We start from the raw sequence: 23,085 nt of genomic DNA, 5'->3' as shown, positions 1-23,085 counted from the left end.
TGACTGGATGACAGATTGAGAGCATGCTACCTCTGTGGATTAAATAAAAGGTTCTATTTAAAATTCCATGCAAATCCCAGAGTTTGACAAAATACACCTAAAGAAGGTCACAGGTTATATTGACTGAAATGTTGTGAAAAACAAAAAAAAACATTCATGATGAGAACAGTAATCCGAAATAATCAACACAATACAAAGAATCAATCCTCATTTTAAAAATTTAGAAACATATTTGGTTCTGTTCATTGTATAGACACACTACTTGGACTTGCAAACTTATATGACCTTGACATTTGATAAGTTTGGTCAACATGAGAATTTTAACAGAATTACAACTTTTTTTTTTTATTGGATGTATGCCATGTGTTTTGATAAGCACCATGCCAAATAAATTGTTTTTGAGTCTTTGAAATTTCCATAACTTCAGATATTTTCATGCATGGAAAAGTAATGCACAAATAAGACATTGATGTATTCTTACTTTGTCAGAGATATGCAGTCTCACAACTGACTTATATTTGTGTTTATCAATGACAGCATAATCAAATTGACACACCGGTCCTCATTAGATCACTGAAGTTAAGCAACATTGAGCCTTGCTAGTACTAGATGGGTGACCATTTGGAAATACCAGGCAGGTACTGTATGTCGGAGGACTTTGAAAAGAACAGCAAAAAAATTGTCATCTGACATACAAGCACTGGGGATCACTTGTGCATTTGATATTCCCATGAAACTTCCTCCTTCAGAGGAAGCCAGTTTAATTTTTTATTTTAATTCAGATGACTTTTTATTATCAGCCATTTTCTTTTGTTCTAACTTAAGACTCCACACTACTTGTGTTTCCAAGTAAATAAACACTAAGTTAAAATACAAAAACACTGTTTTCTATACTACAAGATGCCCTAAATTATATACGAGAAATTTAACGTTTCTGAATTTTTAATTGGTTATTTGTATTATTTAGATTCATCGGATTACTGTTCTTATCTTGAGTGTCATTTTCACAACGTTTTGGTTGATGTAACCTCCGACTTTCTTCAGGTGTATCTTGTCGAACTCGAGAATTTGAACAGAATTTTGAACAGAACTCTTTATTTACTTTGTGCGGTTAGCATGCTCTTGTTCTGTCAGCCACGACTGGATAGAGGTCCTAAGTAATTAGCAATTGTATTTTTTGGTCGTCTGAGAATTGAACCTCCTACCTTCAGGAGAAGGTCACTTTTAGAATTGATTTTTTTCTTAGTACTTTAACCACTACACCACAGGTCTTTGTTTGACAGAAACATTCTCAAGTTCAACAAGTTTTGGCAAATAACAAATAGGATCCTGAACAGAAGTGTGCGTTCTATCCCAACCATTATCAATGGACCAGAGGTCATCTTGTAAGCTTCAGACAAGGCCAAACTATTTGCCAAGAACTTTGCAGCTAATTCTACCCTATGCGACGAAGGCCATCAACTCCCCATATTTCCTCCTATAACACAGAACACGCTAGCTAACATACAAATATCTGTACATGAGGTCGCCAAGCTAATCAAGAACCTTGATTCCAGTAAAGCAACTGGCCCTGACGGCGTCCCAATTATAGTGTTAAAAAAGCTTCAACCAGAACTTGCTCCCATACTTACGAAATTGTTTAAGCGCTGCCTTAAGGAGAAGTGTTTTCCAACACCCTGGAAAACCTCATCAGTATGTCCTGTATTTAAGAACTCAGGTGACAAGGCATCTCCCTCTCAGTACAGTGTGTCATGAGTAAGTTGCTGGAATCCATATTAAATAGAGAAATAGTCAACCACCTCAGCAGAAATAACCTTCTTAGTGACACACAATATGGTTTCCGTTCTGCAAGATCTACCGCAGCTGTGCTAACGGTTATATCATACAGGATTACTGAATTTCTTGACAAAGGCTTCCTTTCTAGGGCAATTGCTCTTGACATGTCAAAGGCCTTCGACAAGGTATGGCATAAGGGCCTACTTCACAAGATTTCCAGCTACGGTATAACTGGAAATATTCTATCATTAAATCATTTCTCTCTGATAGGCTCATAAGAGTAGTGGTTGATGGACAAAAATCAGAGGCCTGCAGTATTAATGCTGGAGTCTCCCAAGGGTCAATCCTGGGCCCAACTCTCTTCCTGATCTACATCAATGATCTCCCTAAACACATACTTAAATCATTCGTTGACATCTATGCTGATGACACGACCATCTACGGCAACACATCAAAGGCTGTAAATGACAAAGTTCTCTCTGATTCTCTCTCCTCTGATCTCGAACGAGTGGTTCAGTGGGGGAAGATGTGGCTGGTTACCTTTAATGTATCTAAAACCAAACTTCTATCTTTGCATCATCAACACTCTGATCCCCATCTGGCATCAATTGAAATGGATGGCTCTCGTCTAGGAGAAGCCCCATGTTTTGACAAGCTTCTGGGCTTGACCTTCACTCCTGATCTGAAATGGAACACGTACATCAAGTCTGTTGCCAGGGTCGCTGGAAAGATGGTGGGATTCTTCTACTGCTCTAGAAGATATCTCACTACTGATGCAATTCTCTATCTATATAAAAGCCAAGTACGCCCAAGGATGGAATACTGCTGCCATATCTGGGCAGGAGCTGCTAAAAACAGCCTATCCTGCCTTGACAGAGTACAAAATAGACTTTGTGGCTTAGTGGGGAATGCCCTTTTCTCTTCCCTGCAACCTCTCTCCCACAGAAGAGACATTGCAAGCCTATCCTTGTATTATCGTTATTTCCATGGCAAGTACTCGTCTGAACTCCAATCTCTGGCCCCCCCTCGCTAATCTTTTACGAAAAACACTCGTCTAGCTAAATCCACTGTCAATAATATTCCCCACTCTTTATCTATGCCTAAATCAAAACGTAGATTCCATGAACAAAGCTTCTTTCTTAGAACTGAACGCCTGTGGAACTCTGTTCCGTCTGCCTGCTTCCCACCTGACTACAACCTGGATGTCTTCAAGTCCAACGTAAACAAATTCCTGATGAACCGCCACCTTAAGTAGACACGTTATTAAATCTCCACACTAACGTACTGTACTTACAATAACCCTTATCCCCGAGTGGCTTCCGGGCCTTGATAAGTGGTGACCACCTTGTAAAAAAAAAAAAAAAAAAAAAAAAAAAAGATACACCTGAAGAAGGTTGGAGGTTACATCGATCAAAAAGTTGTGAAAATGACTCTCAAGATGAGAACAATATTCCAAATAATATCAACTGCGCCACAGGCCCCGAATAATATGCTGCAATTCTATGATTTTATATAAATATTAGTGTAAACACTGATGAAGCATAAGCTTTTTTTTTTCTTCACTTTTTGACGAACAGTAGACACTCAAAAGAAAAATTAAACCACAAACAAAACAGTAACACCATTTTTACAGATAATATATATATATATATATATATATATATATATATAGTTATGTCTCGGAAGTAGAGTGAAAAGCACATCTTATTTTTTTTATTAATATTATTTTTTTTCCTTGTACACATGTTTGTGAATTATTCCATGGATTTCTGCCTTTGGATTATTATGGACTATCTTCTTCTAATTACGGGATGTCTTTGGATTTTACTTGTACAAATGGAAATTCTTTTAACTTTCTTGAAGTTTTACATTTGGATTTTACCGTCACTGGATTTTTTATCTTCCACCAGACTATCCATTCATGTGTAATCACCTTTTTCTTTACCATATTCCCTCTGCTTAACTTATTTTGTTTTCAAGTAAGATCTTTGACTTACTTGTTGTTTCATCAAATACTTCTGCATGCAAAATCCGATCCCGCATTTTGGTAATTCCTACCCTCTGATGAGAAGGAGAGTATTTCTTCGAAACTCTGTGGATTAAGGACTATCCATTTATCTAGTGTTTCCTTTTCAGATTAAATATGTTTTTAACTCATTTCTAATTTTGGGTCTAAACACTTGAAATTTTAGATATAGGTTCCTTGGACATGGATCTAACTTTATAATTCATTTGAGCCCAAAACAAATATTATGGGGTCAAAATTGGGGTCAAAGTAAAAAAAAAATTGACCTACCAAATTACTCAGCCAATATTTTGGTCTAAACATTTGAAATTTTACATAAAGTGTATTCAAAAAATGGGCAAGCTTTTTAATCGGTTTTTAGCCGAAAATTTGGCTGCAAATGGGTCACAGTTCAAAAGATTTGACCTTTGCGGTCTCTAGCAAACTATTCAGCCAATTTTGTGTCTAAACATTTGAAATTTTAAATTAAGTGTATTCAGACATGCAGCAAGCTTTTTAATCAGTTTTTGGGCGAAAATTTGGCTGCCAAGAGGTCAAAGTTGAAAGAGTTTCCCCTTTGTAGACTCTACCAAATTCCTCTGCCAATTTTGGATGTAAACACTTGAAATTTTAGATTTAGGTTACCTGGACATAAGTCAAACTTTTTAACATATATATATATTGGATCAAATTTTTGTAACATGTCTTCTTCCTAAGATTAAGGGTGGTGGTGTTTGATCAACACTGCTGAGGAGCCATGATGTAATATACTGTTTTGTTTTTAAATCCCCGAAACAGTGTTTCATGGTAAACAACTGATGATCCCTTGAAAAATAAAAAAATAGGTATTATAGTAAATTCGAGAGAGTTGATGCAGTGATTGCAGGTGATTAAATGACTTACTGACTAGATGTTTTTTTTTTTTAAACGAATGATAAAAAGTAATTTTTTGTATGGTTTCAAATGTTAAAAACTTCAAAGACTATATATATATATATATATATATATATATATATATATATATATATATATATGCACATAAAGTTATGAACATTACATAGGGCCCGAGCAAAACCGGGCTGAACTGCTAGTTTATATACAAGCAGTTGAGCCCGGCTTTGTCAGAGTAGTTTGGTAGGGAAATGTACATACACAGAAAATTTCACTTTATATATATAGTCATTTATTTATCTTTTAACACATCTTTTTTCTCCTCAGAATGCTATTCTATGTTTTTCAAATATAACGCATCACTCAATAATCACAGATCTGACAAATATATATGGTGACTAATAAAAAAAAAACGTGTAATATAATTGTGGGTTATCTTTCAGATGCAAGGTTCCTTGTTTACTTGCGATTGTAACGATGTAAGATTCCGTTGTACGGAAGACCAAATCGGCCATAATTTAAATATTTAAATTTATTTACTGAATTTAAATATTTAAATTGATATACTGTTTAAATGATAATATACGTCTACGATGTTTTTATTGGCGCTTTTCTTCGTATTTTTTAATAACATTTTTTTGCACCATTTACAAGTTTTTTTTTACAAATATTTTTTTTAATACTGTAATAGTAAAATTATTTTAGTAAAATTCTATATTGGATACGTTGTTTTATGAAGTTTAAGTAAAAAAAGTTCACTTTTTTTATTATTAAAAATACATTTCATGAAAACACTCATTATAAAATGTTCACGTTGTTTTATTAAAAGTTCTTAATTTTAATCTAATAGTTTTATAATTTTGTAATTTTGTTACAAATTTCTAATAAAGATTATTTTAATTTTAACGGTAATTTGGTTTTCATTATAAACTCCGTCATGTTAAAGGCTTGAAAATCACTTTAAATCAATTTTAATATTAAAAAAAAAGAGAAATCAACAGGAAAAAAATCTCGTGTGAAAACATTACGAGATACTTATTCCGTATAATTAATAAATGTATCTTTATTTTACTATTACAGTATTAAAAAAATTATTTGTAAAAAGAACTTGTAAATGGTGCAAAAAAATGTTATTAAAAATACGAAGAAAAGCGCCAATAAAAACATCATAGACATTTTGGCCGATTTGGTCTTCCGTACAACGGAATCTTACATCGTTAAAACCGCAAGTAAACAATGAACCTTGCATCTGAAAGATAACCTAATTGTGTTACATTAAGCATTTTATTGAAAAATAAAAAACAAAATGGCAATCAACTAGCAGTGTGCAATGTTCACGACTTCCGTTCAATAGAACGCTTTTGATTACTTAACTCTTGTGTCCGCATTTAGTATTTATAGGTGTTTGATTTCATTTAATTCTTATGGCAATTTATGCTAGCCTGAAGTAGAGTTAAAAGATGACTTTGTGGCTGGGTTCAAATCTGCCGACTAGTCGTAATCATCACTTCTTACACTGATAATTGCGAAAGCAATTATCAGTGTCTGTAGGTACAAAAATAATTGTATATGTATATATATACTAGCAGGGAAACTCGACGTTGCCCAGGAATGAATGAGGATTAACAAATGTTTCACTCTCTCATATTTTATTGTCATCAAAATTGGTAAAAATCTCCCACAGTTACTTAGTCCACAATATATTGTAGTCTACATTGCACTGTAGAGAACATACGGTTGATTTTATAAAATTATTTTATATAACGGCTTGAATTAAAGTTTAAAATGCAAATATCAAGTATCATGGTTCAATTGTGCTCTAAACAGAAGCATTCATCACGAACACGCCCCTGTCATATCAAAGAACCTACTGTTGATCTTATATGCCGGGTTTTTCTGCTTGTGTGGTAATGTTGGTTGGTTGGTTGGTTGTTTTTGTTTTATGACATATCAACCCTTTTCAGGTTATTTAATGCCGAATCCATAGATTTTGAAATAGAATATATTTGTTGTTTTCAAATCGGTTTTTATTTAAACCATAGTTGGGACCCTAACAGGTACTACCACTCTGGGTCAGAGTGGACCTGGGAGCAATGGCAATTAAAGGGTGGCTCCACACTCCCCAAAGCCCGTAAACTGGGGCCTCACCACTGGATATAGTTTAAGGTCATATCCAAGACCGCTTGTGTGGTAATAAAACTTCTCAAATGCACTCATGATGTTAGGCTGTATAAGATGTTAACTTTAGTCAAAATTGCCTGTTCCTTTTTTCATTAGATTTTTTCGATTATCAATACTTATTGAAAACATTCCTACACAAAACTATCTAAAAACACTGCTAGACATATACAGTACATTTATGTAGATTTAAAAAAAAAAAAACTGGCCCAGCTGTTTAGGAGTCCATAGGGAACAAACTCGCGCGCACACACACAAAATTCCTTTTATATAATTGTAGTGATATATAGGGTGGAACGATAAAATTGTCACCCTAGAAAAGACGACAGGATTCCATTTCCATTTAATGAAAACCAGTTTTCTTTTTGTTGCAGATTATCTACTAGTTGGCAAGTTGTGTACAAACCCCGAGAGTGATAGAAGCCTTCTATCATGTGTGAAAGTGACACAATGATCAACAAGCAAGATTGGAGATGTGCCACTGTACAACTCCTGCTCCCTACCGATCCAAATTATGACAACAGGACTATCGCCAGCACCCTCCAAATGCATCGCTGGATTGCCTCAAATAACAGGGATGTACATGGCCAGGGTGATGAAAGCAAAGTTTCTTGCCACGTTTATGGTCTTTACTGTGGTTTCAAGTGAGGGCCACATCATGCCACCTCGCATCTTCAAAGTCAGTTTGAAAGTCAACACCAAAGTATACCTGGATGTGCTGAAGTGTGGTGATCCCCTGATACAATCAGGTGACCACTGGCAAACCCTGGGTGTGACAGAAGGATTCTGCACTGGCCCACACATCCAAAGAGACCCAATCTTGACTTCTCTATCTAGCACCCCCTCCGGGAAATAAACATTCGTTTCCCCAAATCTAAGATGCATTAATGCCACAGAACTGCATCCCAGCTGAATACAACAGTCATTTTCAAGTTCAATGTAAACAAGTTCTTGTTGAACTGTTCTCTTAAATAATCAAATTCTACTCAATTTCCATAACTACTGATCATCAGTGTTGCCTCACTGACCACCTGACACTTATTAACACTTATCCTTGAGTGGGCTTTGGGCCTTAATAAAGAAAAAGTTCTTTGTTTCAATACAAGGTGAGAACTATTTATGGGATAAATGTGCTCATCAGAAAATAAGATCCCTTTCCTGCATTGACAGGATTCAATATTGGCTTTGAAACCTAATAGGGGATATCCTTTTCTCCTCCATGTAACCTCTTTCTCACAAAATGTTTCAAGTCTTCCTTTGTTCTATTATTTTTATGGCAAATACTTGACTGAGCTTTTACCTATGATCCCCCTGAAAAACATTCACAACAAACACTCATCTAACTACAACCACTGTCAACAATTTCCCCAAATTTTCTGTCTGTGCCTAAATCTAAACACAAATTCCACGAGCAAAATTTATTTCCTAGAACTGCCCACCTGTGGAACTGTTTTGCTGATTTGCTTTCCAGCTAACTACAACATAGTTACTTGTTAGACCGTCCCTTAAATAATCAAATTGTACCCAATTTCCACCATTAATGAGCACTACGCTGTTGTGTCAGCGATCACTGTACTTATTTATTGTTGCATAGCCGGGGTCATATTGGGAGACATATATCGAGTACATTTTAAAGAGAGACGGGGACATGATGTTGGGGAGAGTGACATTTATACATTTTACAGTCTGTGGTTTCTTATCTCTATATAAATAAAATGAACTCATTTTTTCTCGTCTGATTTTGACCTTAATAGGATTAAAAATCAAGATATTTCATGCAAATATAATATGCACAAACGGCAGAACAATATCTGAGGTGTGTTATAGGCTTATTATTTCTCAAATTCCTTGATAATCTTAGATTTCTATACTTTTTCTGCTGAGAAGTCACGGCCAAAATCGGTTAAGATCAATGGAAGTGGTAAAATATTTTCTCTCTTATAAATTCCTCCTCCCTCTGCCACCACTTAACACCGTTTGGGGATCGTTCACAAGGAACAGTTGAGAAGAGAACACCGGTTTGGCTTGGTAGTTCTTTCATGTGAAGTTATTTAAAATCACTAAACTAAGCTGCAGTGCTCTGTGGCGTAGTGGTTAGCGTGCTGGACAATTCACATTATATTTTCACGTTCGCGCCGACCTACCGTAGTCGTTTTTTTTTTTTTTTTTCCTAAACAACTGGAATGGACTTTTCTTGGTGGCCGAACTGTTAACGTTGCAGATGTTTTTTTTTGTTTTTTTTCACACTTTATTTTCCTACTTTTACTCATGACTCCGGGTTTGATCCTTCCTACTTACCTACCATAACATTTTTTTAACCCCCCCCCCCGTCCCGGAAACAAACACTCGGGCAACGCCGGGCACCCCTGCTAGTTACATATATTAGCGAGGAGAGAGATGGTGATCAGTTCTTTTAACGCAGGAGGAGACAGTCATTACTTACGATAGAGAGGGGGAGACATTACTTGGAAAGGTTATACAAAGTTCATAAATAACAACAAGTGGGAACAAAGGTCATATAAGATGATTTCACATTACCTTTAATTTGCGGAAAGGCGACACGAAGACGGCAGTTACAAAAATATGAGATGTTCTTTTATTCCATTTGACCGGTCGAAATGATGATGACATCCAAGAATTCAAAGTCGATTCTACATGTTTGATGTTTTACCCCTTCGCCTCTAAGGGGGACTCTCTTAATGTCAGATCTGTCCGGCTGACTGTGCTGACTTCGATCCGGACTTGACTGCCCCTGATCTTCTACTGACTAGCTCCTATATTGAGAAATTCCCTTTCTGCTATGACGTCATGTATGGCTTTAAAACGTGATCGACTCATGTGGCCTAAACATATGTGGTTTCCAAATCATTTCTGGAGACAAAGAATTCTCAGTAACCTATTTTTCACTCGTCTAGCTGTAAACACTATCAATAATTCCCCCCACTCTTTATCTGTGCCTAAACCTAAACGTAGATTCCATGAACAAAGCTTTTTTCTTAGAACTGCACGCCTGTGGAATTGTCTTCCGTTTTCCTGCTTTCCGGCTGACTACAATATGGTTGTCTTCAAGTCTAACGTAAATAAGTTCTTGATGAGCCGTTCCATATAGGTTATCAAATTTACCAAATTTTCATTACTAATGATTACTATATTGTCCAATTTCTACTGTACACTCTTTAACCCTTATCCTTGAGTGGCCTCTTGGCCTTGATAATGTGGTGATGCCTATGTAAAAAAAAAAAAAAAAAAAAAAAAAAAAAAAAAAAAACTTATTTTCAATATATTTCTAAATTGCATTGTTCATTATTCTACTGGCCTTATTTTAATTCAGTTTTCATAAAAAGAATTGAACAATTAAATTCTTTTTACAAACAACCATATCTAAACAATTTTATATGAAATTGAACAATGCGAAATTCTACTTCTGAACCTTGCTTACAAAGTTTGAATCTTGGTCTATTCTAATCTCATTTTCACTTATCTAACGTTTTTCTAAGTATGAGTGGCCTTCAGGCTTTGATAAGTAGTGAATCGGTAAAAAGCAAACTTATAAGTTTGATATAAAAATTTCTCCAGAGAATTGACCACTATCAGATATTTGGGCCATGCGCACTGATTTTTTTTTTTGTACCTGCATTATCAAATGCACTAAAAAGGTCATCTGAGTGCACTTGAAATCTTAACACCTGTGACTACTGAAAATCGTTTTCAACTAAGCTTGCACCTGTAAAACAATAATTATCAAATGTACCAAAAACTCATTTGAATAAAAATTATAAAGCTGATGGGTATTTCCACTACTATTGATCATACGCTAATTTTCTCACTGAATATCTTACCCTCATTAACTCTTATCCTTAAGTGGCCTTCAGGCCTTGACAAGTAGCAAGTCCCTTGTAAAAAAAAAAAAAAAAAAAAAAAAAATGCAATTTTATCTTAGTATAATCAATTCCATAGTTTGCATCGGCATCCATTATGCCACTTACTGCCCTCTTCTTAAAATGTTATCTTACACGGTTATGATATAAAGACAATGTTGTAAGTGTGCCAAGTCTGCTAAGCACCAATATATCTTTGTTATCGCAAAGCAAATGCCCACCCCACTACCCAGGTGTGCGATACGAGATTATATCATTTTTTTCTGAAGTGACTCTGAATCACTCAACAGGATGATAATAATGAAGTGTGTTGTCGATTGAAGCTTTGTCTGCACTGGTATGGACATGTACTGCACAAACAACAAACTTATCAAAAAAATAAGAAAAAAAAAATAGAATTCAAGGAGAAAATAGAAACAAATATGGTTGCATTTCCAGCACCTAACTCACAAGATGACCAGACTACACCCTAGCAAACCTTTAACCGTGTGCAGTGGAGAAAAGCCCTGTTGCATAGAATTCTTCTTCATTTCCACATCAGAAATACAGTAAAAAAAATAATAGCAAATACAATAATTGTGTATTTTATGAAGGGCAGAGTCATAACTAATACTATTTGACCTTATATATATATAAATAAAATGGACTTTCCCGTCGATTTCAACAGATGAGGTTCTTCCCATAACAACTAAGTTGTTCAGAAATCCACATAGATGATTTGTTTATAGTGGTGAAGGCTTTGTGTAGAACCAACCATACTTTTTGGTATTACTGCTAATCATTGTCTGTGCAGACGACTGCCACAAGACAGAGCATAGAGTAGACCATAGGTTTTTACATCAGTTTTTCCTTCCCCTAGATGCATGTCTTAACGAAAACTGGGGGTGCATCTCTGCCAGTGAATTAATGAGCCTGGCCATTACCAGATGAATGACTATTTGGTAAGGCTAGGCATTGTATGTACCACGTAGAAATTTCCAGTTTGGTATCTGGGGATGCATATATATATATATATATATATATATATATATATAGAGAGAGAGAGAGAGAGAGAGAGACAGAGAGAGATTTATTAAGCTCAGGTATATTGTTAACATGAACAAAAATATTAATATTCTTTTAAAAACGTGCTCAATATGTGCATAGAGTTTATAAATAAAATTATATAATATGGCATAATCTCGTTGACACACCAGTTCGTGTCAGATCACTGAAGTTAAGCAACAATGAGCCTGGCCAGTAAGAGATGGGTGACCATTTGGAAATACTAACTCTCAGTCTATCTCAGCATTGTTTCCAGTCATTCTGAACTTCTATATTCGCAACAGGAATCAAAACTCAGGAAAGGTGTGATTGGAGGAGGAAATAGAAACAAATGTGGTTGCATTTCCTATACCCAAGTCACAAGACGACCAGACTTCACCCTGACCAAACCTTTGAGCGTGTGTGGTGGAGAAAAACCCTGCCATATAAAAAAAAATTCTTTATTTCCACATTAAAAATGCAGTAGAAAATAATAGCAAATACAGTGATTGTGTGTGAAGGTCACAGTCAGTACTATTTGACCTTGAAATACTTTGAGATTAAAAATTGTATAATACTGTAAAATGAAAGTCCATATAAATATTAGTATAAATATTTATAAGACAATGGCAAACAGATAAATAAGCTCAATATATAAGATAGAACAATAGCATAAATGAAAATTTGGAATTAAATTCTGTAAATTAAAAAATTTATGACAATTTATGAATATTATTTGACAAGGAATAAAAAAAAAATTAACTTTAAATTTTTGAAAAATTAAATTTGCCATAATTTTTTTTTTTTTTAATTTACAGAATTACAAATTTTCATTTTTACAGCTATGCTGAAAATTATAGAGCACCTATAAAATCTCGGATAATATTTTAAACTTATGCATTTAAAGGTTAAGAATCGTACGATGAACAGTGGATGTAAACTATTCAACAGTAGATTGTAGTATTTATTTGCTTTAAAGTCTTTTTCAAGATTTTTGGATTAAATTCATTTCAATATTCAAAATGATTCATTGTCATACTAAAACTTGTTTATTTTTCCAGGTAATATTTGATTCCTGACAGTAGCTATAGTAGTATACTTAATTGGAAATGTCTCCAAAGAAGCAGCTTTCAAAGATGAAAAGAGCACATATTATTGCTTTATCTGGTAGAAGAATATTCTCAGGTAGAAATTGGCAGGAAGAGGGAAAAGAAACCAAGTCTTTCAAAAACAGAAAAGGACAAGACCGTAAAAAGTCTACAACCGTCAGGGAAGACAGATCTTTGAAAAGAGAATCTATTGTAGATAGGAAGAAAAGTTCTTCAGAGCTTGCTTCTGAACTTAGGGAGGATGCAAACAAAGACATCAGCTCGAACAGTGAGAAGAAGGTTATTAGAAGCGAGATTAAAAGGATTAAAAGCAAGAAAGAAACTATATTTGTCTCAGGCCAACAAGAAAAAACCGACTGGAATTAAAAAAACAAAAAACTTGAAAATTAGACACCTGATACTTGGGCCAAAAATTGTTTGGTCTGACGAAAGTAACATTTAAGTTAACAGCATCTATTTCCTAAGCTTTGAAAGGAACAATTCTAATTTTTATTTGAATACACATAACATCTATTCAAAAATTGTTTCGTCTGACGAAAGTAACATTTAAGTTAACAGCATCTATTTCCTAAGCTTTGAAAGGAACAATTGTAATTTTTATTTGAATACACATAACATCTATTCAAAAATTGTTTCGTCTGACGAAAGTAACATTTAAGTAAGTTAACAGCATCTATTTCCTAAGCTTTGAAAGGAACAATTGTAATTTTTATTTGAATACACATAACATCTATTCAAAAATTGTTTCGTCTGACGAAAGTAACATTTAAGTTAACAGCATCTATTTCCTAAGCTTTGAAAGGAACAATTGTAATTTTTATTTGAATACACATAACATCTATTCAAAAATTGTTTCGTCTGACGAAAGTAACATTTAAGTAAGTTAACAGCATCTATTTCCTAAGCTTTGAAAGGAACAATTGTAATTTTTATTTGAATACACATCCACAACATCTATTCAAAAATTGTTTCGTCTGACGAAAGTAACATTTAAGTTAACAGCATCTATTTCCTAAGCTTTGAAAGGAACAATTGTAATTTTTATTTGAATACACATAACATCTATTCAAAAATTGTAGCAAATTCTTATTTATTTCATCAGATTTTTGGCATCCCTGGAACCGTTTATGCTCACCATAGAGAAGGAGAGGCATTTCATCCTGATTGTGTGGTTCCAACTGCCAAATTTGCAGGAGGAAACATAATGGTTTGGAGCTGCATGGCTTCTTCAGACACTGGACTGTTGTACACATGTGAGTGCAGACTGAACTTCACAAATAAAAATACTAACATGCTGGACCAGGTTTACCAAACCTCTTTGACTAAAATATTTCATAATAACATTCCATGTGACGTAATCTTCCAACAAGACAATGTCCCATGCCATACATCAAAAGTTTTATGGGTGGGTTTGAGATGAAGTGGCCCCCTCAATCCCCAGACCTAAAGCCCATTGAAACTTTGTGGTTCCATCTATGGAAAAGAGTGAGAATTCACAAATGTTCATCAAGAAAAAAAAAAAAAAAAAAAAAGAATTAAAAGCCAAACTACATGAAGAGTGGCAGAAAATAGATCCTACCACCTGCAACAATTTAGGCAATATTATGCAAAAATGAATAAAAGCTGTTATAAAGGTAAAAGTAGGACATTCCAAATATTGATTGTTGCTAAAATTTATTAATGTTTACTCCACTATTCTTAACCTTGAAATATTTAAGTTTGAATCATAATTTCGATTTTTTATTCGTGCTCCATAACTTTGACCATGATTATGTATGTGTGTGTGTGTGTGTGTATACTTGACTATCCATGACGCATTCAGTCAGCTATGGAATAATAAGCATACAGAATTAATGCATAAACATGCAAAAATTGAATGCTTGTATACACAAAAACAAACATGGCGACCAGTGAAAGCAATATAGAATACACTGAATAATAACAGTCTTGACATCATTGCCCTTAGATTAAATGAAAAATCTTTTACATATGAGGGGTGTAATCCGTTAAAAAAAAAAAAATTTTTCAAGGCTAAAAGAAAAAAAAAAAGATAAGAGTGTGCATTGCATATGGCTACCCTAGTTTTTTTGTTTTTTTTTGGGGGGGGGTATGTTAACAGCCCAAACGTTTATGTTGTATAATATTATAAAAACTTCTATATTGTTTAAAATTAAAAATAAAGGTTTATATTGTTTAAAAAATTTTTCCTTTCTTATTTTCTCATTAATAAGCCACACTTTCTGTAAACTAGATCATACTGTATTTTCCGCAATTCTTTATTGCATAAATCAAATTGGCAAAGACTTTCGTTAGAATTTGGTGGCCCTTAAAAGGACCGTTTTTGGTAACCCTCTGGGGGGTGGGGGGTGCAACTTGTTGGGATGTTACAACCATCATCTACGGAAATCCATGTCTTCATAGTTATAGTTAATTTTCAAAAAGAGAGTAAACCATAACGGGCTACCATATCTTGAAAAAACTATAATATGCATATACAATTAATACTTATAATTTTCACACACTGTTTTTTTTTTTTTTTGGTATCAGTTCTTTAAAACATTCTTTATGTACTGGTACATGGAAAGTTTACACATTCTAAAATTAAATTTTTAATTTATTTTTAAAGATTTAAAAGTATGCTTATTTAAGCGTTTTTTTAAAACATATTTTTTTATCCTCATCTGAAAGATAACATATTCAATGAATCTCAGACTTAAAAATTAATTTAAACCTTTGTCACTTCCGGTTTGGCGATGGGCGCAACAGCAAACACGTCACTATTTTTTTTTTACTTTTTATTTCCTCTTTTGCATTACGGGTTCGAGCCTGCTTATTACTATTTTTGTTTTGTTTTTTTTTTGCGCTTGCAATTTTCCTTTTTTTTTTTCTTTCTATTTTGCACTTGCAATTTTCCTTCTTTTTTTTTGCACTTGCAATTTTCCTTCTTTTTTTTGCACTTGCAATTTTCTATTTTTTTTGCACTTGCAATTTTCCTTCTTTTTTTTGCACTTGCAATTTTCCTTCTTTTTTTTGCACTTGCAATTTTCCTTCTTTTTTTGCACTTACAATTTTCCTTTTTTTTGCACCTGCAATTTTCTTTTTTTTTTGCACTTTTCCTTTTTTTTCTATTTTCCTTTTCTTTTGCACTTGCAATTTTCTATTTTTTTTTATTGCACTTGCAATTTTCCTTTCTTTTTTTTTGCACTTGCAATTTTCCTTTCTTTTTTTTTGCACTTGCAATTTTCTATTTTTTTATTGCACTTGCAATTTTCCTTTTTTTTTTGCACTTGCAATTTTCCTTTTTTTTTGCACTTGCAATTTTCCTTTCTTTTTTTTTTGCACTTGCAATTTTCCTTTTTTTTGCACTTGCAATTTTCCTTTTTTTTGCACTTGCAATTTTCCTTTTTTTTGCACTTGCAATTTTCCTTCTTTTTTTTTTTGCACTTGCAATTTTCCTTCTTTTTTTTTTGCACTTGCAATTTTCCTTCTTTTTTTTTTGCACTTGCAATTTTCCTTCTTTTTTTTTGCACTTGCAATTTTCCTTCTTTTTTTTTTGCACTTGCAATTTTCCTTCTTTTTTTTTGCACTTGCAATTTTCCTTCTTTTTTTTTTGCACTTGCAATTTTCCTTCTTTTTTTTTTTGCACTTGCAATTTTCCTTCTTTTTTTTTTGCACTTGCAATTTTCCTTCTTTTTTTTTTGCACTTGCAATTTTCTTCTTTTTTTTTGTACTTCAATTTTCTTTTTTTTTTTTGCACTTTTCCTTTTTTTTGCACTTGCAATTTTCTATTTTTTTATTGCACTTGCAATTTTCCTTTTTTTTTTTTTTGCACTTGCTATTTTCCTTCTTTTTTTTTTTTTGAACTTGCTATTTTCCTTTTTTTTTTTGCACTTACAATTTTCCTTTTTTTTTGCTCAACCAACACCCTTACACAGACATCCACTTTTTTTTCCGCCTTTGCGTCACGGGTTCGAGCTTACCTGCCTGCCTACTACATTTTTTTTTTTTTTTGCCCAACGCACACATACAAAATATACTGACAATACCGGGCACCCAGCTAGTTAATATTATAAGCTTTGTTAAGTAAAATAAAAAATTTAAAAAAAAGGAAAAAAAATTTTTTTAAGTTGCCGCAGTCTTTTTTTTTCCCCCATATTTTCATCTTTGTTTTATTAAAAGGTTTTGCTTGAAAAAAAAAAAAAATATATATATATATATATATATAATTTCCTATCATTGCATTTAATCTCTTAAGTCATAAAAAAATGTAGAAAAAAGTTGCCGCAGCTTACAACTATTATAGAAATGCGACAATGGAGTTTCATTCTTTATTAATAAACAAACTTTATTTGTTATCTTCGTTAGTAGAGTGTACAAGAGAGAAGCTGGTTAGTAGGTTGAGGTGTTCTTGTGTAGAGATAGAATTAATATATTGTCGGCTTGTTGAAGGAGAGAATAGTTCAGTCCACACGTGTTTATACCTAGTAGTCGCTGAGACAAAGGAAGCTGATTAAAGGGGAAAGAAAGTCTTCAGTGTATTAATGTATTGTCATGGGTGTGTGTCAGTGTATGTTCTTTAGCATGATAAAAGAATGTTCGTTTGGGTACTGCACGTGGAAATAAATGGTAATTAGAAGAGAGCCATTGTTAGCTTGCTGTACTCACGTTCGGCCGGGCGATGTGTGCTGCTTGGCAGAGCAGCAAGAAAGAGGAAGAGGGTTTCAGATTTTGCTTTTTATGTACTCAGTCACATGATTGAGAGCTGGCTTGTGATTGGACAAGCCAGGGAGAAAATGAATTTCAAATCTCAAGTCGAGAGAATTAGCTTCTGCCTGTGATGTAGCGAGTGTCAACTGCTACACTATCGTTGCATTTTCATTTTTTCTAATCTTAAAAACTAGATGTTGGTGTTACTATTATAAGCTTTGTTACAGTTAAAAAAAGAAAAAAAAAAAAAAAAAAAAAAAAAAAAAAAAAAAAAAAAATCGCCGCAGCTTGGAAATGAAATACGTAAAATAAAGTGGTGTTTATGCACTTATGTTACTATGCTATTTTTTCAAGTTAAAGTTTTACAATTTTTTTTTTTATTACATTGTTAGGTGAAAGTACATAATAGTTACAATACACCCGCCAGTTCGGTCACATAAGTGCACACAACTGAAAATTGTTCTTTTTTTTTTTTTTTTTTATAATCACAAATTTAAATAATTATGAATTTATTCAAACGGTCCTTTATCTTGCTAAGTTAATCCCCCTCCAAAAATATATATAATAAAATGACATATATATATATATATATATATCAATTCAAGTTTTACAATATCTTTTTTGCTTATTAATTTGTTAGATAAAAGTACAGAATAGTTACAAAATACCAATAAATGGAGTTATAATATCTGTGGGGTATATGGTTAGAAGCTATTTCGGCGTGTCAGGTTAGGGTTAACATGGCTGACTGGAGACTGAACACTCAGATGTTGAGACTCTTCACTGAGGAGGGTGACCTAATTAAATGGCTGGACAAATGGTGACAAGGTTGCAAAAAATCGAAGTTGACGCTATACTTAGAGGGGGAAGCCCTCACTATTTACCAAGAGATGCGCAATGAAGATAAGGGAGACCTTGCCTAAGTGAAGCAAAGACTGAAATTGGCTTTCGCTGAGAGTCCATTTGAAGCACTCGGCAAGCTTGCAAGTTTGAGGTGGACTGGCGAGTCTGTTGACGTCTTTGCCGCAGAGATCAGGAGACTGGCAGGATTGGTTGGTTACGTGGAGAGGAGCCTGGAGATGACGGTAAAGCTATACCTAGTGAACGGCTTCCCAGAAGAAATCTCCGTGAAGATGCAGAGAATCACTGAGATCAATACGATGGAAGTGGACGATCTCTTGGTCCACGCCAGAGTCCTAGTCAGGAATGTCAAGGGCCCAATCATGGCTGCAGCTGTTGAATGACGAGAGACAGGCAGCGAGGCGACAGGAGGGGAGGCCTGCCATCAAGTGCTTCCGGTGCCAGGGTCCTCACCTGCTCAAGGACTGCAAAGAGCCGAGACCGGGAGTCACCTGCTACTAATGTGGATGAGTGGGGTACATTAGCCACTATTGTGTTGCTTTACGGAACCAGGGAAACGAGTGAAGGGGAGCCATTGTGACAGTTGTTCCACCTTCTATGTGGAAATGGTGCACAACGAAACGTTGCCTCAGTTACCGGTAGTAGTCAATGGGAAGAGAGCCATAGCCCTTGTTGACACAGGCTGCCCCACAATGTTGGTAGCGAAGAATGTCGCTAGATCATGGAGCGGAGCCAGGAGTATTAAGACCGTGGATGGCAGGGAGGTGAAATGCCTAGGAGAGACAACAGCAGAAGTACTGGTGCAAGGTGTGCCTATTGGACTACAAGCTCTGGTATTGCATCGTCTGGTTGGTGATGTTGATGTGCTTTTAGGTGTAAGTGTGTGATCAACCAACTGGAGGTTGCTACGTTGAGATGGGGCAAAAAGAGTTGTGATCATCTTCACTGGAAAAGTATTTCATGTTGCTGACGTTCAGATTGTGCGGGGTGACATTTGGTGGCGAGAGGCCAGATGTGGTCGATTGGAAAAGAAGAGGGCAGTAATCGTGCTGTTGTCGAGCGAGTGGCTCACTCCTTCCCGAACCCGAGAACCTAATCCTGATTGTAACCTTAGAATATCGTATTCAACTAAATCCATAACAAGCGGCACTTGAATGAATGGTTTATTTTATTGACGCTACACCGTAATCACGTGTTTAAAATTTTAGCAGACAAAACATTGGGAGACAAAAAAGTGACGAGTTCCTTTCTCTGTTAAATGTTTTCATTTAATGAAAATATCGTAGGTTCGTTGGTTTTCTCTGAATATTCACGTAAAAACATTTTGTAATCAACTTTGTTGCATTAAAAAAATTCGTTGCAGCTTTTTTTTTTAATGTTTTGATTTAAAAAACAATGTCGCATCGTAAATTATGAAAAGAAAATATAAACGAATCTCTCAGTAAACGAGAGTTGTCTCCCTCTGAACAGTGACAAATAGTAAAACAGCGCCGCCGCCGCACCTTTTTATATATGAAAAAAAAATAATTTTATCGGACGTTTTACTGTTGTGACCACTGACCCACATCACCAACTTATTCGCAGGTAAATAAGTTTGATGTAAGAAAAAAAATATTAGCAATTTGGGTTGTGTTTTACAATCCACAGAAATTCGAAAAATTGATAAAAAACAAAAAAATAAAACAAATATACAAGGAATAAATGTTCCTATTTACTTGCGTCCCCACGAGGGCAGAGTTAGGTCGGTTTTTAATGTGGGGAAAATCCAGCTTCCAAAAAAGGGGCACTCTGGATAGGAACAAAAATTAAAATTGTCTCAGTTCAGCAGGATTTCTCCTCCACTGACCGAGGATCGAAAAGGTGAAGTGTGGAGCATCAGAACAGCTACTACACTGTGATCCTGGCCGGAAATAAATGTCACCAAAGGCAAAATAAGGTACTCTTCTATTGCTGAGAGGATTTTTAGTGTTTTTGCGTTATGAAAAATGTTTATTAGGCTCGAAAAACAAGCAATGTCAATCGCAACCGGTTACACGAGCACAACGAAAAATAGCCGCAATGCATTTGTTACACGGACATTCTTTTCTTGTGCTCGCGTATCGGCTGAAATTACTTGTTTTTCGAGCCGATTATCAAGCTAGGTAGGAGAGTAATTTATCTTGCCTTTGTTATATCTGTTATATATTTGATTTTATTTGACAACTTTTTCGAATCTCGGTGGATTGTAAAACTCACTCGAAATTTGTATTCTCCTTTCGTATTCACGTTTCGGCCGATGTATATTCCGCCCCTTTTTAGGGGTATCGTTTAGAGTTAGGGAACCTTTATATCGAACTAGAGTTTTCGGATTCAACATAACACTTTTGAAAAAGTACAAAAATAGTCGAGACTTCTCACCCGACAACAAAAGCTTTCAGGTTACCGCGATAGATAGATATATATTAATATATTTAAGTTAAATTCAAGTTTTATGATATCGTTTTGGTAAATTTTTACTTTCTTTCCACCGTAACAATCACCTTTAAAATGACAATTTTTCTGGGTTTTCGGATATGTCGAAAACGAATAACACATTTATATTTTCCGCAAACAAATAGTTTTCCGGGTATTAAGCAATGTAATTCTTTACGTTATAAGGGTGCTTTTACCTGTGCTGTGACTGCTGTGCTTTTACTTAATTTAATAAACAAAAGATACTGTGTAAAACTTGAATTTAGCTTGAAAATCTTGTCAAAAAAAAAAAAAAAAAAAAGGGTGCTAGTGCACTTGCACTTACTGATTCGCGCTATTTTTTTTAAATCGTGTTTCCAAGATTAATTAAAAATCTATGCTATGTTTTTTATTCAATTGTAAGGTTAAAGTACAGAATAGGTACAAAACCGCTCCCCTCCCCATGTTAAGAATGGCTTTTTAAATAATAACGTTATTATTTCAGCACGGATCAATAAGTGCACTGCAACTACTGCACTGCACTAGTACCAAAAAAAAAAAAAAATTAAATAATAAATTAAAAAAAAAAAAAAACAGTTCGTATTCCGCATAAGTACCCAAACAAATATTCCACTTCTTAAAAGTGGAGGTAATGCTTTGGAGCGTGGCCTATTATGACCGACCTCATGAAGAGACTGGATGCGAGCAAGGTAGTCCTTAGATTTACTGAATGCGCCAAGGATTCCTGCAACTGGGTATGAAAAGAAGTCAAGCTTAAATTTAAACGTTCTCAAATTTTGGAGGGTAAAAATTAGATGCGATCCAGTTCAGCAGTCAGCACTCAGAGCGCCGGCTGAGGGTCATTCGGGACAGTGTTTTGTTTTTTAACTAAAATCTACACGGAGGTTCGGTAAATAAACGACACAAGAAACACGCAGCAATATTATGTTTTTTAACATTTACTAATAAAGATAACCTTAACAGAAAAACCATAAGTTTTTCATTTTCCGCATGGAGAGATTAAAACAACTATATTTATAAAAAAAAAAAATAAAAAAAAGCACATGCGTTAATGTTGAGAAAGGACGGCATGTTTTCAATCATTTTGTGTTATAAACGGTAGAATAGGGAAACGGGGGATACCTCTCACGCTGTTGCAAGTTAAACAACCACACAGAGTTCAAATGGTTGCTGGCTTATGTTCTCAAAAGATAAAAATAACCAATAAACTTACATTTGTCCATTATTGTTTGACTCCAAGCGCTCCATTTCAAGTCTGCTAAAAAAAAAAAAAAACAAACGTGTACAATAATTTGTCAAGGGAGACTACTCTTACTGTATTAAACAATTATGGTTCGATTTTATGTTGATTTAAATGGAAACTATAAAAAAAACAAATGCTTTAAACCGACAATAAAAAGCATAAACGAGATGTGTCTGTTTCTCTTTATGTCTTTAATCCTGTCTATTACTCTGTTCTTGGAAGATTGAAAACGACATTTTATTATAGAAATAAAAAAAATAGTTATATGGGGTTTGGGGCTGGGAGCGGCAGTACGTACAGTACTGCCAGTACACAGGTCTTCATTCGGAGGTGACTGTTGGTCCAATGTAAGTATTCTCGGTAAACACGCATATTAACCTAGTCGAGTGTGGCTTAGGTAAATCGAAGGCCGTTTAACTGAAGTTACGTAACCTGTTGACGTCACAGAATATAGTACAATTGCAACGATTAAGCGATAAACGACTATTACGAGGATTATTTTTAAAACATTTTAAAATTAATAATTAAATACACTTTTTAAAAAATAAAATTTTGTAGCGACACGCAAGAGACATAACATCTGTATACACTACGCAAGCCTTTTCTAGTCTCACACAAAAACATGCGTTCACATTTCAAGCCATATTTCACTTGTCATATACATACGCGCCCACGTCCACACACATACATATATTCACGTTCGCGTACATACACACGCATTCACGTGTATATACACACACGCTGACATACACACATGTACTCACACACGCGCACACGTACGCACACAAGGACAACGTCACTTCCCATTTCAAAGGAAATCCACACATGCGCAAAAGACACACCGGAAACACCTATAAAAGGAAGAGACAAGCTGTTTCCAATCCTTTTCAAACCTGCCTTCAGAGGTGGTTGGTCGGCGCACCAGCCACCGCCGTTTCGGCAGGCGCGCGCACGCACGTATCT

At 34.7% G+C, this 23,085-nt stretch overlaps 1 protein-coding gene across 1 annotated transcript in view; it reads right to left on the bottom strand.

The window, feature by feature from the left end:
- The window catches only part of LOC145260309 (lysosomal cobalamin transporter ABCD4-like), a 94,312-nt gene extending 72,062 nt beyond the window's left edge, over positions 1-22,250 (bottom strand). The window contains exon 1 of the mRNA XM_080118197.1: positions 22,093-22,250. Within this exon, the coding sequence (XP_079974323.1) occupies positions 22,093-22,127 (35 nt within the window). The 5' untranslated portion in view covers positions 22,128-22,250. The remainder of the gene's footprint in view (positions 1-22,092) is intronic.
- Between the last annotated feature and the right edge of the window lie 835 nt (positions 22,251-23,085).

This window comes from Euprymna scolopes, chromosome 36 (genome assembly GCF_053919585.1).
Source record: "Euprymna scolopes isolate OS-2025 chromosome 36, ASM5391958v1, whole genome shotgun sequence".
In the NCBI taxonomy this organism is placed as follows: Eukaryota; Metazoa; Mollusca; class Cephalopoda; order Sepiida; family Sepiolidae; genus Euprymna; species Euprymna scolopes.
The sequence above is the reverse complement of the archived record's forward strand: the minus strand, read 5'-3'. Positions and strand labels throughout refer to the sequence as shown.